The 17,995-nt window shown below is 41.8% G+C and overlaps 1 protein-coding gene across 8 annotated transcripts in view; it reads right to left on the bottom strand.

The window, feature by feature from the left end:
• Positions 1-9,001: 9,001 nt before the first annotated feature.
• Rasal2 (RAS protein activator like 2) overlaps positions 9,002-17,995 on the bottom strand; it is a 276,958-nt gene continuing 267,964 nt past the window's right edge. For 5 of the 8 annotated variants that reach the window (XM_029538940.1, XM_029538939.1, XM_029538943.1 and 2 more), the window contains 2 exons: positions 15,643-15,673; positions 9,002-13,084 (listed from right to left, as the gene is read on the bottom strand). In XM_029538940.1, coding sequence (XP_029394800.1) covers positions 12,942-13,084; positions 15,643-15,673 — 174 coding nt within the window. In that variant the 3' untranslated portion in view covers positions 9,002-12,941. The remainder of the gene's footprint in view (positions 13,085-15,642; positions 15,674-17,995) is intronic. The other 3 variants (XM_021199327.2, XM_021199328.2, XM_021199329.2) reach the window with 1 other exon arrangement.

Raw genomic sequence — 17,995 nt, forward strand, 5'->3', positions numbered from 1 at the left:
GGCCTTACAGCTCTCCAACCTCAAGGAATGGTTTCAATAAGTCCTCTGGCAACCTCTGCACATTCAGGAGGTACCTTGGTTTTGAGAAGGGTTCACGAGCCCACTGGTCACTTCTCTTGTCTTTGGACCAAGTGGGCTCATGGCTACAGGGGAGGTAGCCACATGGCTCAGCTCCAGCCACAATGTTTCAGCTATTTCCATGTTAGCAATTTTCTCTGGGTCCTCATTCAGCTAGTCCTACAGCTCAGAGATTCTGTGGAACTTTGCAGAGACCAAAGAGCGAGCTACAGAGGCATCATCTGTCTTAGGGAGCCCAGCAGAGATCCAAGATTGGCCCAATGCGTCTGCAGTCTGGAGCCTGGATGCCAACACTGAGACAGCTGGGAGCCTGCCAGGAACTACTACAGGTACTCATGTGCTTCGTTGGGGGCTGGGAACCCCCTGCCCACAAGTTGCTCTGGGACACCAGCAGCCAAATATCAAGTTAACAAGTGTAGAGCTGAGTGCAGGAGTCACATGGGCTAGGCAGGGTGGCACTGCAAGCCTCTCTATAGGGAATCCTGTCTGGACAGTTCCAGCACCTAAGCCCATTCCCTTGATCAGGAAGGATAAGGATGAGGTAAGGCGGTAAGATTTAGGAAAATCCACCTTTAAGAGCTGAAGTCTGATGTTAAGAGTAGAACGGTGGCTCTGAAATTTACTGTGCACAGCCTTAGACAACCAATTATCCCTCCGTCCATCCCTCCCTCCTTCCTCATTCTTCCTCCTTCCCTTTCATTATCCTTTTTTTGTTTTTTGAGATAAGGCCTCACTCTATAGCTCAAGCTGGCCTCCAACTCATTGCAATCCTGTCTCAACCTCCTAACTACTGAGATAGCAGAAATGAACCACTACATCTGTTTCCATAACTTACTTTCCTCCTCCTCCTCCTGCTCCTCCTCCTGCTCCTCCTCCTCCTCCTCTTCCTTTTGCTTTGTGAGACAGGGTTTCTCTGTCTAGCTCTTGCTGTCCTCTGTAGACCAAGCTGGCTTTGAACTAACAGAGATCCACCTGCCTCTGATTCCTAAGTGTGGAGATTAAAGGCATGCACCACCACGCCTGGCTCACAACCTTCTTAACCTCACTGAATCCCATTTCTTTTGAGTCAGTGTGATACAGTACCTCTCAATTTCTGGTTCCAGCAGACAGTAAATATAGTTATTCCCATCTTAATTTCAATTTACCAGTGATACTTAGTGTCCTTATCTTCTTAGTAGGTCTGCAAGGCTCATTCTCATGTCACCACACATGACGACAGATGATCAGCTGTGAATTGTGTACATTACAGACTCTCCTAGTCAGAGGCTGTTTGTACTTCCTTTGTTTCCATGCTTTGAGCTCCATCTTATGTAATAACTCCTGCTTTGCCTTGAACTGTGCATACTGTGTGTCTCAACCAGGGTGAGCAGGACTTGCCTCCTGCTTTTAGACAAAGGCAGGCTGATAGGAACAGATAGAGAGGATTGGAACAGCTTGTGAGTGTGAGAAGTGTGAACCATGAGCAGAAAGTGACTCCTTCTCTGGACGAAGGTGTAATGATTGCCAAGTAGGCTGATGTTGTTAGCATACAGGTTACATGTGGAGGAGGGAGTAGCAGGGAAAGGGAAAAGGGCTGTGGCCACATTCTGAGGGCCTTGAACCTATGGTCAAGAGGAGCAACAGAAGGTTTCAGAAAAGGAGCAGAATGCTAAGATCTGTAGTTACTAGAGGTGATAGATGACATGGGGCTCTATATCTATACCTCACAGTTTCAATAGTGAGAGAAGCATCAACCAAGGTTTAAAAAACAAAGATCAGAAGGAAATGTTTTAACAGTGTACTTATGAGTGTTCCCCCACTCCTGTGTTTCTGAATCTTACCAATCTGTTCACTTGTTAAAGTGGTTTATAAGTCTCTGGATGAGGAAAAGTGGGAGCCTCACCAGGAGAGAAAGCCTGGGAGCAGGCTGAGGCAGCGGTGAACTGAGGAGGGACATGAAGACTAGATCTAGATTACTCACAAAATGACACGGGTCAAGAAACACAACACAAATACATCTAAAGGTTCATGAAACCACAGACATAAATCCAACTCCGAGGCCAGACTGGTCTACAGAGTGAATTCTAGGACAGCAAGGGCTATACAGAGAAACCTTGTCTCGAAAAAAGGAAAAAGAAAAAAAAAAGAAAAAAAGAAAAAAAAGAACTTAAGTTTTATTTTAAAATGTATTTCTTCACCTAACAACAGTTTGGCAAAGATTTAAAGGCAGTGATAATGAGAATGCAGGAAGAACAGACATGACCAATACTGTAGGCTGTCAGGTGGGGCTGGCATGCTGGTGAGGTGTGTCTGCTTTAAAATGGGTATGTCCTTCCCTACAGACATTCTACACTTAGAAACTCAAAGGGACTAAGAATACAAAGTGTCTTACTTAGGGTTTTACTGTTGTAAAAAGACACCATAACCAAGACAACTTATAAGGACATTTAATTGGGGCTGGGTTACAGGTTCAGAGGTTCAGTCCATTATCATCAAGGTGGGAACATGGTAGTGTCCAGGCAGGCATGGCACAGGAAGTGCTGAGAGTTCTACATCTCCATCTGAAGGCTGCTCGTGGAAGACTGACTTCCAGGCAGCTAGAATGAGGGTCTAAAGGTCATGCACACAGTGATACATCTACTCTAACAAGGCCACACCTCCTAATAGTGCCACTTCCTGGGCCAAGCATATAGAAACCATTATACAAATATGGACATAATCATATTATTTAGAAGTCTACTACTATAAACTACTTACAAAATAATTTCCTAGGGCCTAGGAAAAAACATTATCTTTCACGGGTTGAATTTTTTATTTAAAATGCAAAATTTACCTTACTCTCTAAAAGACCGCATAATAGTTCACTGAGTATAATGTGACTGACTTAAGCAGTCTTCTCTCCGTAGACAGTAGATCACTTCTAATTTTTAGTACAATAAACAATGCTGTGTAGGTATGTGTGTGTGCATGTTTGTGTGTTTGGAGGTGGGGCAATTATGAGAAAAGGAGAAACACAGGATTTAGGGACCAAAGGGGGCAGCAACTGAGGACTCCTAGTCTCTGGCCAGAGTGCTAGTGCATGCTCAGAAGAGGCTGGGCTTGGTGAGGGGCGATGCCTTAGTGGAGAGGTCAAGGCTGCTCTGGATACGCTCTGGATAAAGCAGTTCACCAGGCAATGTTAGAACACTGGGCTTTCTGGACTGAGTACTAGTAAAAGAAAATCAACCGGGGGCTGGTGAGATGGCTCAGTGGGTAAGAGCACCCAACTGCTCTTCCAAAGGTCCGGAGTTCAAATCCCAGCAACCACATGGTGGCTCATAACCATCTGTAACAAGATCTGACTCCCTCTTCTGGAGTGTCTGAAGACAGCTACAGTGTACTTACATATAATAAATAAATAAATCTTTAAAAAAAAAAAAAAAAGAAAATCAACCGGAACTTTATTTGTAGCAAGCCTGTTGCTATTGCTTTGAGCCTTACAGCCTCCTGACACTACAGCACTGTCTGAGTGATGGCATAGCAACTCCAGAGGTGGGAAATGAGAGCCTGGGAGGCAAGTGAAGGGCAGGCAGGAGCAAACAACCATGCATAGCAAGGCTGCTGCTGCCCTTGCCTGTTTTCTGGCTCACAGTCAGTCACTAGGATCAGATTCCTTGATTCCTGGCTACATTTACAATAATTCCTTTATTCTTCCTTCCTGTAGCTATGACCACTATAGAGAGTGACACATATAAAGGAGACACAGCTACCACCACTCAGGCTCAACATTTAAGCTCACCTAACTACTCAGAGTCTAAAAAGGAACCAGCAGCACCAGAATCAGGTAACCGCTTCTGTCTGCCAACTTCGCCACCTGCCAACCAGGACACTTGGGGGCCTTCTTAGGAAAGAGAACATGAAATGTTGGCACCAGGGGTAGCAAGAAATATGTAGATTCTAGTTTAAGCTGTGTGTAGCGAGGGGAGTAAATATCCTCAGTTCTGTAGTTGTTCTTATCTTCAAAAGGTGCTTAAAAACTACCCTATAGTTTAGAGGTTGCTGTGACCACACAACAAGGTACTTAGGCAAAGGAACATTGTAAGCTAGCAAAAGCTGTGCAAGATGCACATCCTTCTGTGAGGCTGTAGATTTTGTCATGATTATGATGGACATGTAGCAAAGACTGAATTTCTCCATTAGTTCAGAGAACTTCTTTGGGGTTTTCTGGGGGAAGTTAGCCCAGGGGAAGGTGATATGCAGCAAGAATAGATGGCCATGAACATCTGATAGTAGATTTATAAAGAGGGAACAGAAGGCCACAGAAGAGGTGGACATAGTTCTTGATGGATGGATGCCCAGGCTGTAGGAGGAGAGCTCTAAGACAGGACTTTCTTGGGGGTGGGGGTGGGGTGGGGTTGCTGGCATTAATTTTTGTCAACGGTTGTCCTGTTCAGCCATTTTCCTTTCTCTATTTGAAACCCTTTGTTACCATGTAGCACCTATAGTATCCAATGGGTATCCCTAACTTCCAAGAACTGGGAAATTCAAGTGGCAATGGGTAACATTTTTCTGAACCAGGTAGCATGTTTCCAGAGCACTCCTTTGGAATCTTGAAGGCAGATTTTACCATCCCAACAACGAGGGATCCAGAAGAGATGAAAGACCAACTTTTGAGTGAGGTGAGATGTCTGGTTTTTTGAATGTCGTTCAGGTGATGGTAATGCAAAGCAGAATTGTTGAAACCAATATGTTATGAGATTCGGGGCTGAGGGGAGGTCTTCAGTCGCTAAAATGCTTTACTTTGCGAGCACAAGGACCTGGATTTGAGCCGCAAAACACATGTAAAAAAGCCAGATGTGGAGGCAATCTTAGTGCTCAGGACACTGGACCCCTGGGACTGTCTACTCTAGCTGAATGGGAGAACTCCAGGCCCGCAAGAGACCATATCTCAGAAGATAAGGTGGAAAGCCATTGAGAAAGACAGGCTTCCACATGCATATGTACACATTAGCCTGCACATCCTACTCCACACACACACACACACACACACACACACACACACGCACACACACACACACACACACACACACACCCCTCCAGACACAAAGCAAAAGCTTTGGAGACTGAGCTCACTGTGCTCTACATCAATGCTGGCACAGTTTTAGAGTTTTTTGTCACCTCATACTTTTTTCCTGAGTTCTTCATTTAGTCAAAACAGGATGGTCAGAACGACCCAAGTTTAAGTCTTGACTTTGCACTTATTTTTTGTGTAACCTGGGCAAGAAACTCAAATCTTTCTAAACCCCAATTTTCTCAAGAAATTCACATAGTTGGTATCATGACTAAATGACACATTCTGTATAAAGTCTTAGCAAACTGCCAGGCACACTGTTGATATTTAATCAATATTAGCTACTGATAGCATTATCATTATAATTAAACAGATTACTGAACATAACCTGAGGGTACATTTCTCAAGGGTTGTATAAATCCTAATGTTATAGATAAGAAGAAACACTAACATTTACCTAGCAGTTCTTTGCAACATATTCAAAGGCCCAGAGAAAGAGCACACGGGTGATCCTTCTGCAATGTTCCTACAGAACATCCCAATAGCTGTTCTAGCTCAAAGTTCCAAAGCCTTTCCACAGTCCTCCCCAAAACATGGTCAGGTTGTCACAGGAATACCCCACTGTGCTGGTACCAATTTGTCTTAGTCAGGGCTTCTATTCCTGCACAAACATCATGACCAAGAAGCAAGTTGGGAAGGAAAGGCTTTATTCAGCTTACACTTCCACACTGCTGTTCATCACCAAAGGAAGTCAGGACTGGAACTCAAGCAGGTCAGGAAGCAGGAGCTGATGAAAAGGGCATGGAGGGATGTTACTTACTGGCTTGCTTCCCCTGGCTTGCTCAGCTTGCTTTCTTATAGAACCCAAGACCACCAGCCCAGAGATGGTACCACCCACAAGGGGCCCTCCCCCTTTGATCACTGAGAAAATGCCTTACAGCTGGATCTCATGGAGGCATTTCCTCACCTGAAGCTCCTTTCTCTGTGATAACTCCAGCCCGTGTCAAGTTGACACAAAATCATCGAGTACAGATGCTAAACTAGAAGCATTTATTTTACATATTAAACTAGAGCCAATGAGAAAGCTGAGTTTGAATTGTTAAATCCCACCTCTGGCTTAACTTTGTCAGAATGTAAGGAAACATCTGTAGCTAACTTACCCAAAATTCAGGAATGATGGTAAAAGACACAGCTACAAACACCCCACATAGTGTTCAGAGGTCAATATGAAGTAATGGAACTCAAGAGGCAGCCATTATCTGTGTGTGTGTGCGTGTGTGTGTGTGCACATAGTGTATGTATATATGCAGTACATATGTATGTGTATATGTGTGTGTCTGTTTAAATTTACCAAACAAGTCTGATGCTGAGTTTCAGATTGAGAACCGCTGAGTATTTCGTGCTACTGACAAGATGCACACAGGTGAAGGAAGGCTAAGGATAAATAAATGTACATAAAAGGTGTATGTATTAGTGACTTAGAGCTCAGTGAACCAGAGGGCCATGAAATAGCACTGGCAGTCTCTCCTTTTCTTTCTGTGGTGCTAGGTTAGGGACTGGATCTCACTGAACTGTATCCCCAACCCCACTTCTCTCTTATTTCAGATCCAAGAAGTCTTAAAGCTTGTCTTAGGTCACGAGGAATTCACATTGAAATGGATTGGCTTCGAAGTGAACGAAAAATAGCAAACACTCACTCGCCTTTACTTTCCTTCTTAGGTAGTCTTTCAAGTTGTCTCTAGGGTTTTTGATTTGGTTTGCTTTTTGTTTTAAATTCCTAAGAAGCACAAGATTAGAAATAACTTGAAATATTCCAGGGCGCATAGACCTATGTGTAGCACAAGAGAAAAGGACATATGAAACCTGCATCCTTGGATTTTATACAACGAGATGGGTAAGCTGAAGACAGCACAGCTAGAGAATGAAGACAACACAACACTCCCTGAACCAAACAGGAGAAATCCTGTGGGGGTCAGGAAGGAGGGGAGCACAGTGGCTTAGGCAAACGGTAGGAAGCTTTCTTTTTAGGGCATTACCACAGCACGGCACGGCACGGCACGGCACGGCACGGCACGGCACGGCACAGCACATGCCAGTGCCAGTTATCAAGTCTGAGGCCTGATGATCCCAATGTAAAATACATCTTCAGAACAATATTCCAGTGTTCCAAGTGCCTAAACACCCAGATGTATGTAGAAGATAGTAGCAACTCTTAGTTTGAAATGTTTAAAGTTAAAGTTTATTTGTATTTTTTGTAGGAATATCAATAAAAGACCTCAAACGTATCTATATCTGTACATGTACAAGAACCATCAAAAATTATTCACAGAACAAAAATAAATCTTTTTTAGAACCCAGGTAATGAAATGCAGATATGGATCACATATGGAACAATCTAAGTGCTACAAAGCACAAAAATATGGCTTTAAAAATAAAATAAAATCTCGGGATTTGTTTTTTTTTTTCTTTTAAGGTGGATTTCGCTTTCTTCAAATAAAAAATAAATTATTTTGAATTATCTGTAAAATAGTCATGTGTATTAACACACTCTTATTAAGGCCCTGGAGATGAAAAGCAAAAACCAAATTTGGAAGCTGAGTTCCTCCCAGGTGTGACCAGGTAAACAATGCTGCTGTTTGCTTGAGTTGATTATACAACTAAGAAGTATCAGCACCAGCCAGCCCCACCCTTTACTACTGACTGTAGCTTTTCTGCAGGATAGTGGGCATTGAGTTAACTAGCATTTAACCTGTTAGTAAAGTGGAAATTGATAATTTTCCCTTGAGGGCTTGGAAATGACATATCCATGCTATTTATTTTAAATACTTGCACCACACACAGAGGATAGAACCCCCTAAAGCATGGCTGTGAAAATGTCACTGCACCAACAGTTCAGTCTGGTTTTCAGTTCCAAGACTTTAGGGAATAATGAGGGCATATGATTAAAAAATGACAGAGTACAAAATTAAAACTGTGTGCTGGAACAGCGGGTCAATTGCTCTTCTCCTCTCCTTGGGTGGCTCGCTATACTCAGTGAGGCTGGCTGGGCCATTGCTCAAGCACCTGGGCATTAACTGCTGAGGAACCAAACTCCTTTCTGTATCCTGCTCTCAGATGGTGACAGTCAGTGGCTGCTCTATACACTCTATGCTACCAACAATAGTTCTCAACCTATGCCAAACAAAGTTCAAGTCACTATAACTTATATATACATATAACACATATAGTACATTTCAAAGAGAATAGAATATTTTAAAATCTAAAAACCAACAAAACAAAAACAAAGTCTCAAGAAAGTCTGGGAATTACTGGTTTACAAAGTAGATTAACATTTTTTTTTAAAAGGAGTGTCCTAAGAGTGGTATTTCTATAGGCATGTTACATGTTGTCTCAGGAGCTGCCTTTACACACACACACACACACACACACACACACACACACACACACACATCCATCCTAGGAGGAGCCATGGGATGCCACTCCACTTGTTTCCTTGAACTTCTGAGCAACAAGTCATTGGATCATGTGTGTTCTGTGCGTTCCTCAGGATCTTTCTGAAAGAAATTTACTCTTTCATGCAAATTTCACCACCCTTGTCCTTTCAAAGCTCAAGTGCTTTCCTAGATGGGTCAGTGACAGGAGAATGCTCTAGAAGAACTGATAACAATTATTCAAACATAAAATGGGTTTAAACATTACTTGCTTTAAGAGATATGCATGGTCAGGCAGTGGCAGCACACACCTTTAATCCCAGGACTCGGGAGGCAGAGGCAGGTGGAACTCTTGAGTTTGAGGCCAGCCTGGTCTACAGAACAGCTCTAGAACAGCCAGGGCTACAAAGAGGAATCCTGTCTCAAAAAACCAAAAAAAGAAAGAAAGAAAAAAGTTCTTTAAAATAATAATAATAATAATAATAATAATAATAATAATAATAATAATAATAATTTAAAAAGGTATGCCAGGTATGGGGTACGAAGGTGACTTTTACTGCTGAGGCAAGCAGGAGAGTTCAAGTACTGACGAGAAAAAGTCAAGGGCTATAGAGCAGAATGTCCCTTGAACTTGTTTGATCTGTCTTCAGAAGACAGTCCCAACATTGCTGAGAATAAGTAAAGCTGTGAGATGGGCTGGAGAGTTGCTGAATTGGCCAGCGACATGGCTAGTCTATGGTCCAGCCTGGAGCTCTGTCAGTCTACTGAATGAGGAGACTAGGGTATTCCCAAGGAACAAGAACGAAATCTGGGTAGAAGCAGAGCAAACACTAATGCAAGCCCACTTGATGGCACTGTTCTCTGGAACTTCAAATAAAAGGTACTCCCAAATGGCTGCACTTATGGACACAGTGGGAGCCAGGGCTCTGGAGAGCCGCCAACCCATATAAAAGCCACTGGTATAGACTGCTTATGAGGTCACGCTCAGCGCCAGTGCACACAATGTGCACTTCGTCTGAGAAACACTCATGCTTTCTTTACTGTCCAACTTTACAGCAGAGGAAAGGAGGAGGCAGTGAGAACACATGGTATTAAGAGCTACCATAGCATAATGGCCTCACTTTCCATTCCGAGAAAGACTGTCCCAGACCCAAGCAGCACACGGGACAGACGCTGAAGTAATGCTAGTCTCATGGGAATGTGACTTTTTGTTCTTCTGAAATCTTGCTTCAAGTGACACGGGTGTGTGTGTGTGTGTGTGTGTGTGTACAAGAAGCTCCTTTCCTGGTCCTATGAAACTGTCCTTGGTAATGAATGCCCAAGTCCACCTCACCTGGATAAAAGTGTCACAAGTACTTCGCCTGCATGCCAAGTTCACATCCCACCTAAGCCTGCTCTAGTCTCACCCCTTACTGTGATGATATGTGGACAAACAGGGAGTGTAAGACTTGTCAGCTTTATAAAATTACATATTTCCTCCTAGCAAAGCAAAATGATTTTTGTTCAGGATAAAGAAACTTATTTAGGGTAAAGAAATGACATAGAAACACCCACTGCTGTCCTCTCCTATACTCAAAAAAATTCCAAAATAAACTTTATAGGACTGCAATATTCTCTAAAGAAATACTCAAAAAACATTCTGTTATCATTTTTGAGACAGGGTCTCAAGTAGCTTAGGTTGGTCAGGAAACTTCTAAGGCAGAGGGTGTCCTGGAGCTCCTAATCCTCCTGCTCTTATCCCTAAAGTGCTGGGATTGCAGGTCTGTGTGCCACCACCCCAATTCATACCATGCTGGTGTTTGAACCTAGGGCCTCTGGTATGCTAGGCTGGCACTCTGCTATATGAGCTATACCCCAGATCAGAATATTTCTGATAGGTTAAAAATATGAGTAGGCTCAAAGGATAATCTAAGATTCAATATCTGGCAACAATGCTGAACTTTCAACCCTTAACTCTCATGACTTATAATTTTACTTTTTTTCTTCATTCATGGTAACATTATAGAACCTTGTAAAATGTTCTGGACATCCAATCTTATAATACAGACTCTCTAAGAAGGTCCCAAAATGTTAATAGTTAAACTGCATTCATCAATATATTTATTTGGCCAGCTCTCTGTAATCTATAACCTGCATTTGAAGACCTTCCCTACCTCAAAGCAAGACATTATCCACATTATATACTTTGGGCCACCAACACTGATATTTGACTAGGTTTTGTGTGGCAGTACTGAAGAATGAAGGAAACAGTGCTAGGCTACAAACATGAAAAGATCTATGTTTACATCCCACCCCTCAATACAGGGCATTACTGAAGAGTCAATAACCTTCTTTCTTGGGAAGTAATTTTAACCACACTGTGACCTCAGCTTGGAGGGAAGAGATAAGATGTAAAAGAACTGCTGAGGGTCAGGAGAAGGTTCAAGTGGGCATGGAGCCTGAAGTTCTAAGCACAGTGGGATTCTCCTGCTTTCAAGAGTTATGAAGAAACCCTCACACAGGTTGTAGGCTGAGGGCTCTGGTGAGGTGGCTGAAGTACAAGGTCAGACCCAAGGTCAACTGAGGAGCAAGTGAGACTTGGAATGCACTCCTGGGACCTGGGGGGAAGGAGGCCCTGGTATTTATGCCTGGGCTTCAAATAGGAGGGAACTACACATGTTCTCTTGTTTCCTCGTAAGTTTTCTGTTATGTAGAAACACATACTACATGCGTATGGCTTTGTAATGTCTCCCCCCTCGTCCTTTACTTAAAAAAATTCTTAAAGTTTACAATTTAAAAAACAAAATGAAACATTAACTTATTTGAGAAATGGTTTTTTTCCCTTGTAAAACTGTGTAGATCTTGCTTAAAGAGATTCAAGACCCTTTTAAACATTTATCTCTGTATATCTGACAGCACAGAAGATATGACCATTTTTGATGTGCACATTGTATGTACATATGTGTGAATATATGTATATATATTTATATATAATATTTGCTTAACCTGCAGCTAACTTTCCATATCTCTGGTAATCAAGCCTGCATTCCAGATGACACGTCACACTCTGGAGAAAAGCATGGATTTTCTGTCCTATATTAAAGCCACTGATGATAATCTGGGTCAGTCTTGCCGAGTCCACCCTGAGTGTGGAAGACAGCCAGAACGTGCCGTCCTTTCACTTTGGTTTTCTCTAGCAAGATTTACCATCCTTTTTAAGGAGTATGTCTCAGTTTTAGATAGCTTCCCAAATTTTATGGAGAGGATAAATAGAAAGAGGAAGCAATTCAAATGTTAAAAGTGGTGACGGAATTACCCTGCACACAGATTTGCTAATACAGTGGATCAAACCTTTAACCTAAGGAAAAATAAAACTGACAAATAGGAAGAAAACGTTTAGTGGGATATTCAGAGATCCCGGCTCTGCTGTATAGTTAGCCCTTTTCTGTGTGGAAAAAGGGTATTCAGTCAGATGGCTTAGGAGTGGTCTACTTGAATGGCCACTCTCCAGGGGAGAGTCAGTCCTGTTGGTGCTGACCGCTCCCAGCATGGGAGGAGAGGGCAGCGGACAAGTGAACATGAAGACAGCAGACAGACACACTGTACTTACAGTTCTGTCAGCTCTAAAGAGCAGTTTAAAAAAAGTTGGGAGTAAAATCAAAAAATCCCACATCTAAAACAGAAACTGTCCATTATAGATGGAGGAAATAAATATTGACAAGAGTTCAAGAGAAATCAATCCTAGTCTAGATTTGGTACAGTCAACCACTTTCATCTGTGTCTTCTGAAACGGCAGCTCTCCAAAGCAGGTTACAGTCTGATAGAAGCATCTTGGTTGATCAGTGGCATAAATTACTGTTTTGTATGGATCTTGGTATCTGCATGTTTTCCTAACGGTAAGGACTAGGGTGGGGCTTTTAAACTGGCAGATGAGTCCCTGAAAAAATCCATTCTGACAAGGTCCTATCGCACTCCATGTGCTCCTATCCAATACATACACTCTACCTACTGAACCAAAAGGCTCATTTCTCACTCACACTTGGCTCCTACTTTTCCTCCACTAACAACTGCAGTGCTTTCAATAAGAGAAAAACAATAATAAAATAGTAATAATTAAAAAGGTAATCTACATTATTAACTTCCTTTTGGTATATTACAGTGGTATTTCTGTACATGGCCCAGAACTAAGTTCCCTATGTACATAGAGACACTGGGGAAAAGCATCAAACTTGAAGTCTTTGCTTTAAGCCCTGAAAGACAAGGTTCCTTTCTTCATTTAAGAGTTTCCCACCACACTGCCATTTGAAACAACATTCTGTAAACCTGGAGGGTTAAAGGGCTGGGATAGGAGAGTTGGGCAACTTCCTTCTGCCTCCTCCCACAGTCTGTGTCACCAAGGCCATCAGCAGCTGCTGTTTTTGAATTCACCATTCTCCGTGATGGAAAGCTTGGTGGGGTTGGTGGGAGAGATGCCATTGCGGACCTGCATGCTGTACCGCTCCTTCACTTGCGTCAGCGCACTCATCAGTCTCGTGTTGGCTGAATCCAGGGACACGATCCGCTTTTCCTACAACACACCAATCATGGCTTTATTCAGGCCGCATGGAGGAGGCCACCTTCTTTACTGAATCAACAGTCTAGTACTTTCTGTCATAGCATGGTACACATGGTGCTCCCCAAACAAATGGAACGTCTCTGCCTCTTTCTGCACATTGGTTAGGCTCAGCACCCCCTCCCCTTAATCTGTTACTCATTTCTGCATAACAGGACTTCTTACCAATAACACTCTGTGGCATTCATTACTAGGCTGTCTGTAAAAATGACATCATCAGTCAAGCTGTCTTATGTAGTAAGTGCTTTTGTCAAAACTGAAACACGGAAATTAGGTGGCAAAGAAAGAAGCACCAGAGGTTTCATTTCCCAGAAGAGAAGTGCACGTGATCCATGGATTCACTGCCCAAAGAAGGCAGAACAGTCACATCCGTAAAGAATTCACATTGTGCTCAAAATTAAAACAATGCATGGTGGCAGTCTAGAGTCACCAACAAGGTGAGGATGCAAGAGCAAGAGGTAAGAGCAGCCAGAAGCTCAGACCAAGGAGTTGTTTGAATCCGGGGAGGGAGATGTGGCTGGAAGGGATGCTATAAACAGAACACATGAGAACAGACAGAGGACACAGGCTCCTAGACCCATTCCAGCTCAGTTACTCCAGGAAAGCTGCCCAGTAACGGCACACTTTCATTTTACTCTTGGATTTTAAAATAAAATAAAACAAAAGCAATGCTTTTGGAAATACGGGTTGTTGAATTTTCACATATCCACCAAAGAGAGGGAATGGATGGACTCCCCCTGCTCCCAAATGTTTTACAGTAGGATAAAACATTATCAGGCTCACAAAAATTAGGAGACTTTCATCTTTATATCCTGGGACTTTCTCAACAAACACGAATTACTTATTTTTCAGAAAATAAAGACAGAGAAAGACAATCTCGTCCTATTCTCACGAATTGAAAAGGAAATAGCCCAGAGGACCAACCCTAACACAAATGAAGCTCTCTCTTTCTCTGAGTTTACCCAGGAAGACATGGACAAGGTTTAGTCATGCTACGCTTCAGAGAGGAGCAAGAGGGCTGACTTGCTGTTGCTCCTGCTCTGAAAGCAGATTCTACACAGGGCTGGGGACCTAGTACTACTCTGCTAGAACATGAGCTGCCACGAGCAAGCCTAGTGACGTTCAGAGGACTGGGGTGGGTGGGTGGTAGTGGTGGTGGTGGTGAGGGAGTCTGGGTAAAGCCATAGGTGACTACAGTATCAAGCAATGCTTGCCTTTATTTATTTCTCACTTTGTTGCAAGCAGGAAGTTGTCTTTATGGCAGTAGGGGTTGGTGGCCTCAGTTTAAATGCATGAAAAAACAAAAACAACCCAACTACTGCTATTATTATTCCTTTCAATAATTCCCATTCTCTGGTGCAAAACTCAGGTGGTAAGATACAGAATCAGTATTATTAACTATCCACTTACTATATAAGTTTTTTTTTTTTTAAAACAAAACAAAACAAAACAAAACAAAACATGTGACTTGTGGCTAGGAGGTGGTGGACACACACACCTGTATCTCAGTACTCAGGAAGCAGAGGCAGGTGGATCTCTGTGAGNTTGAGGCCAGCCTGGTCTACAGACTGAGTTCCAGGACAGCCAGGGCTACACAGAAAAAAACCCTTAAAAAACCCCCTTAAAAAAACAAAAAACAAAACCCAATAACCCAAAAAGAAAAAAGAAAGATGATTTGTTTTAAGAATAGGAGTAACTCAAAGACAGATTTGTTATCCTTCTAAAAAACAGTAATTACTTAAAAATTATAGCTAGTGGAATTTACTGGGAGAACAAATACAAGTCTTTTCAAAGACAGTAAGTAAGGATAGGCTAAAAACTAAGAGGTAGATTCCAAATATAATTCCTCTCTTCACACTACGTAATCACATCTAAATGGAATAAATGGTACTTACATTTTTAAATAAATATTTGTTTCATTTTTGTCAATATCAAATTTCTTGTGTATTATATAAATAAAAAGTTATACCATAACTGGTAATTTTTTTAGAATAGGCAAGGAAAATTACTTCAGTATTGGGACAAATGATAAGGCCCCAGTACTAAGGAAAACACTGTTCCTGGGGTTCATAAAAAAATCAAGCAGTCACAAAAACAAAACAAGACAATCCCCAGCTCTTTTAAAAATCAAGTTTAGTCATAAAAGGTAAAAAAAGAACCTGAGAAAGATTGCGATTATATATTACCTGCAAATAACTGATATCAAACAACCTCCCCTAGTAGATATCTGAAAGTTTCTAAGCAGAGAAACTGTTTTCCCCACTGTCAACTTTCAAAATGAAACAAATTAATGGAATAAAAAATACCCCTATTAAACTAAAAACAACCTCAAACAGGAAACTAAGGCTCAGCTGGCCCAAGTTGCTATGCCATTTGACTCTGCCTGGGTTAGAATGCAAAGCAACCTAACATTCACTTAACACGGGAGTGCCTGGAGCTGGAATGTGTAGGAGGCCAGTGCACTGGCCAGGGCTGGGAACTGCTCAGCTAGAGAACGGACAGGGTTTACTTGCCTGTTTGAATAATCTCATTTCCATTTATGACCTGTAATTTAACACAGTGGAGATATCACTTGCAATAGTAACTAGGCAGCTGCTTTGTTTCTCATAGGAAGAAGCCCCTCTCTGTTCTCCATCTAGTCATAGGGGTGAAAGGTGCCACACTTTGTATAGAGTCTTTGGTGCCATCACTGTGATTCTGCCACTCATCCGTTTGCAGTTCTGCTAGAAAGGGACTGATGTGGGCCTATGCTTTGCAGCATGAACTGACTCGTGGAGAGGGAGAAGCTGAACTCCCTGTCAAGGAGCAGGGGCTGCCAAGAGAGATGAAAACCACTCCTGGGTACCTGAGTGTTAGTGTTCTGAAAAATGATAGAATTAATCCTAGCACAAAGAAAGTAACTGTTTCTATTTTAGAAATGATTTTTTACTATTATTGGCACTAAGACACAGGGCTGATATATAAGACTATAGATTGCCCCCTAGGTAGACTATTATTCCCAAACATGTCATCATTGAAGAAATGAAGCCAAGAGGACTACTCTGCTCCAACACTCACTTAAGAGGTAAGATTTGTTCTTACAGAAAAGAATCTGATAATAAGCCATTCATTACAATGAATAAGTATGTACAGTCTTGCTATTCTACAATTCGATGTACCAGTAAGCTAGTAGCTTGGATTGAGAATGCTCCTTTTTAAGACACTATTATATTTTGAACTGCCTTGGTATTTATAGTTCGTGCAGTAGTTTTCAAATGTGGTTCAGTCTGAGTATTCTTTATGGATCTATATTAGCTTTCATAGAGGGATTTATACTATAATAAAGCCTATGCTTCAGTGAGAAGCATATCACATTTAATCAAACCCAGAGTGTTCTGACCCATTAGTTGAAAGTGGTCTTCATGGTTGTGTAGTCAGTGAGAGTATTGGTTTATGGAAGGTACCTTGGTTCAATGGAAATAGACCAGAGAACCAAGCCATTGGAAAACCAAACTGTCAGACCATAAATCTGACTGACTGAGCTCTGAGGATTCTATTGTTTCCACCTCTGAGAGCTTCTGATTCCTGGTCAAATTCCCTTCCTGGATTCCACCTTTATTGACCACTTTCTGCTTTTATACTTAAGATCAAAACTGGAGACAGGTGGAGGAGAAACTCCCTGGAAACTAGTGCTGGAGCCAGCATACAGAGCCATACTGTGTTGCTGGCAAGTTCCCTCTGCTTAAGACTGACTGTGTTAAAATTGGCTGAAATCTGCTCTATTTCAGCACTAAGACCTCGCTGTGTGATTACTAATAAGGCTCACATTGCTTCACATTGTTATACTGAGAGTCCAAAGGGGAAAATTTTCAGCACTAGTTTTCTTGAGGAAATTACCATCTTTATCTATACTATTTCTCTTAAGATAAAGGAGTGATTTTTTTTTTTTTAATCTGATAATATGGCAATATGGCCTTGTTTCTACTATTCTTCCTAGCTTACCTTGGGAATACCTTGAAAGAATAAAAGTAAGAAGGGCATGTAAGGTAATCATTGAATATATTTCTCTGGCTCAAAAGAGGTCAAATATCCAGATTTTGAGTCTAATATATTTTGGGACCTATGTATGTAAGAAAGCATAACATCTCACGACTAGCTTCTAAGCCTAGTGTGCTTCAAGACAGATGAAGCCTAGGAAGCACCCCCCCCCCACTATGAGTTTACACTGAGCTCACAAGGAAACTTGCTTGTTGAAGTGCATGTGTAAGAATACTGGGGGCTCGGCTAGTTTCCCCCAGAGATGTGGTTAGATAAATCACTATCAAAACTGTAATCGCCTTTTGCAACTTATTTCCATATAAGAAATAAATCATATTCTACAGTGATAAAGTAACAAGAAATTGGAAATATTCCATATATACTAGATTTTGCTCTGATCACTGGTGTGTGTCCTTGTGAAGGGCTGGCTCTTGGATACCATCATTCTATAGATGTAAGCTGTGATCAATAGAAACTTAGGTTCTAATTTTAAAAATATTTTTTAAAATAGTTTTATCCAGAGGCTCTCTGAGCATAGCACCAACAAAGAAGGGCAGCCAAGCACATTGCAAGTGGCAGTGCCAAACCTTGAACCAAAAGGATAACAAGGAAAGCTGTCTCCTACAACCTTATCTTTCCTCTATAATTTCTTTGCTGCGACTAGGCGTGGATGGCAGTGGATGTGACTGACAAGACCGTGCAGAACACAGCCAAGCAATGGCTAGTGTAGGTCATAACCCAGATACATGCAGTGCACTTTTCTACAGTTTCTTTCTTAGAGAATGCCCTTCTTTCCTCAAGCCAACTTCATCATGTACCTTGTCAAACAACTACACTAAATACATAGTA

This window comes from Mus pahari, chromosome 5, assembly GCF_900095145.1.
Source record: "Mus pahari chromosome 5, PAHARI_EIJ_v1.1, whole genome shotgun sequence".
NCBI classification, from domain to species: Eukaryota; Metazoa; Chordata; class Mammalia; order Rodentia; family Muridae; genus Mus; species Mus pahari.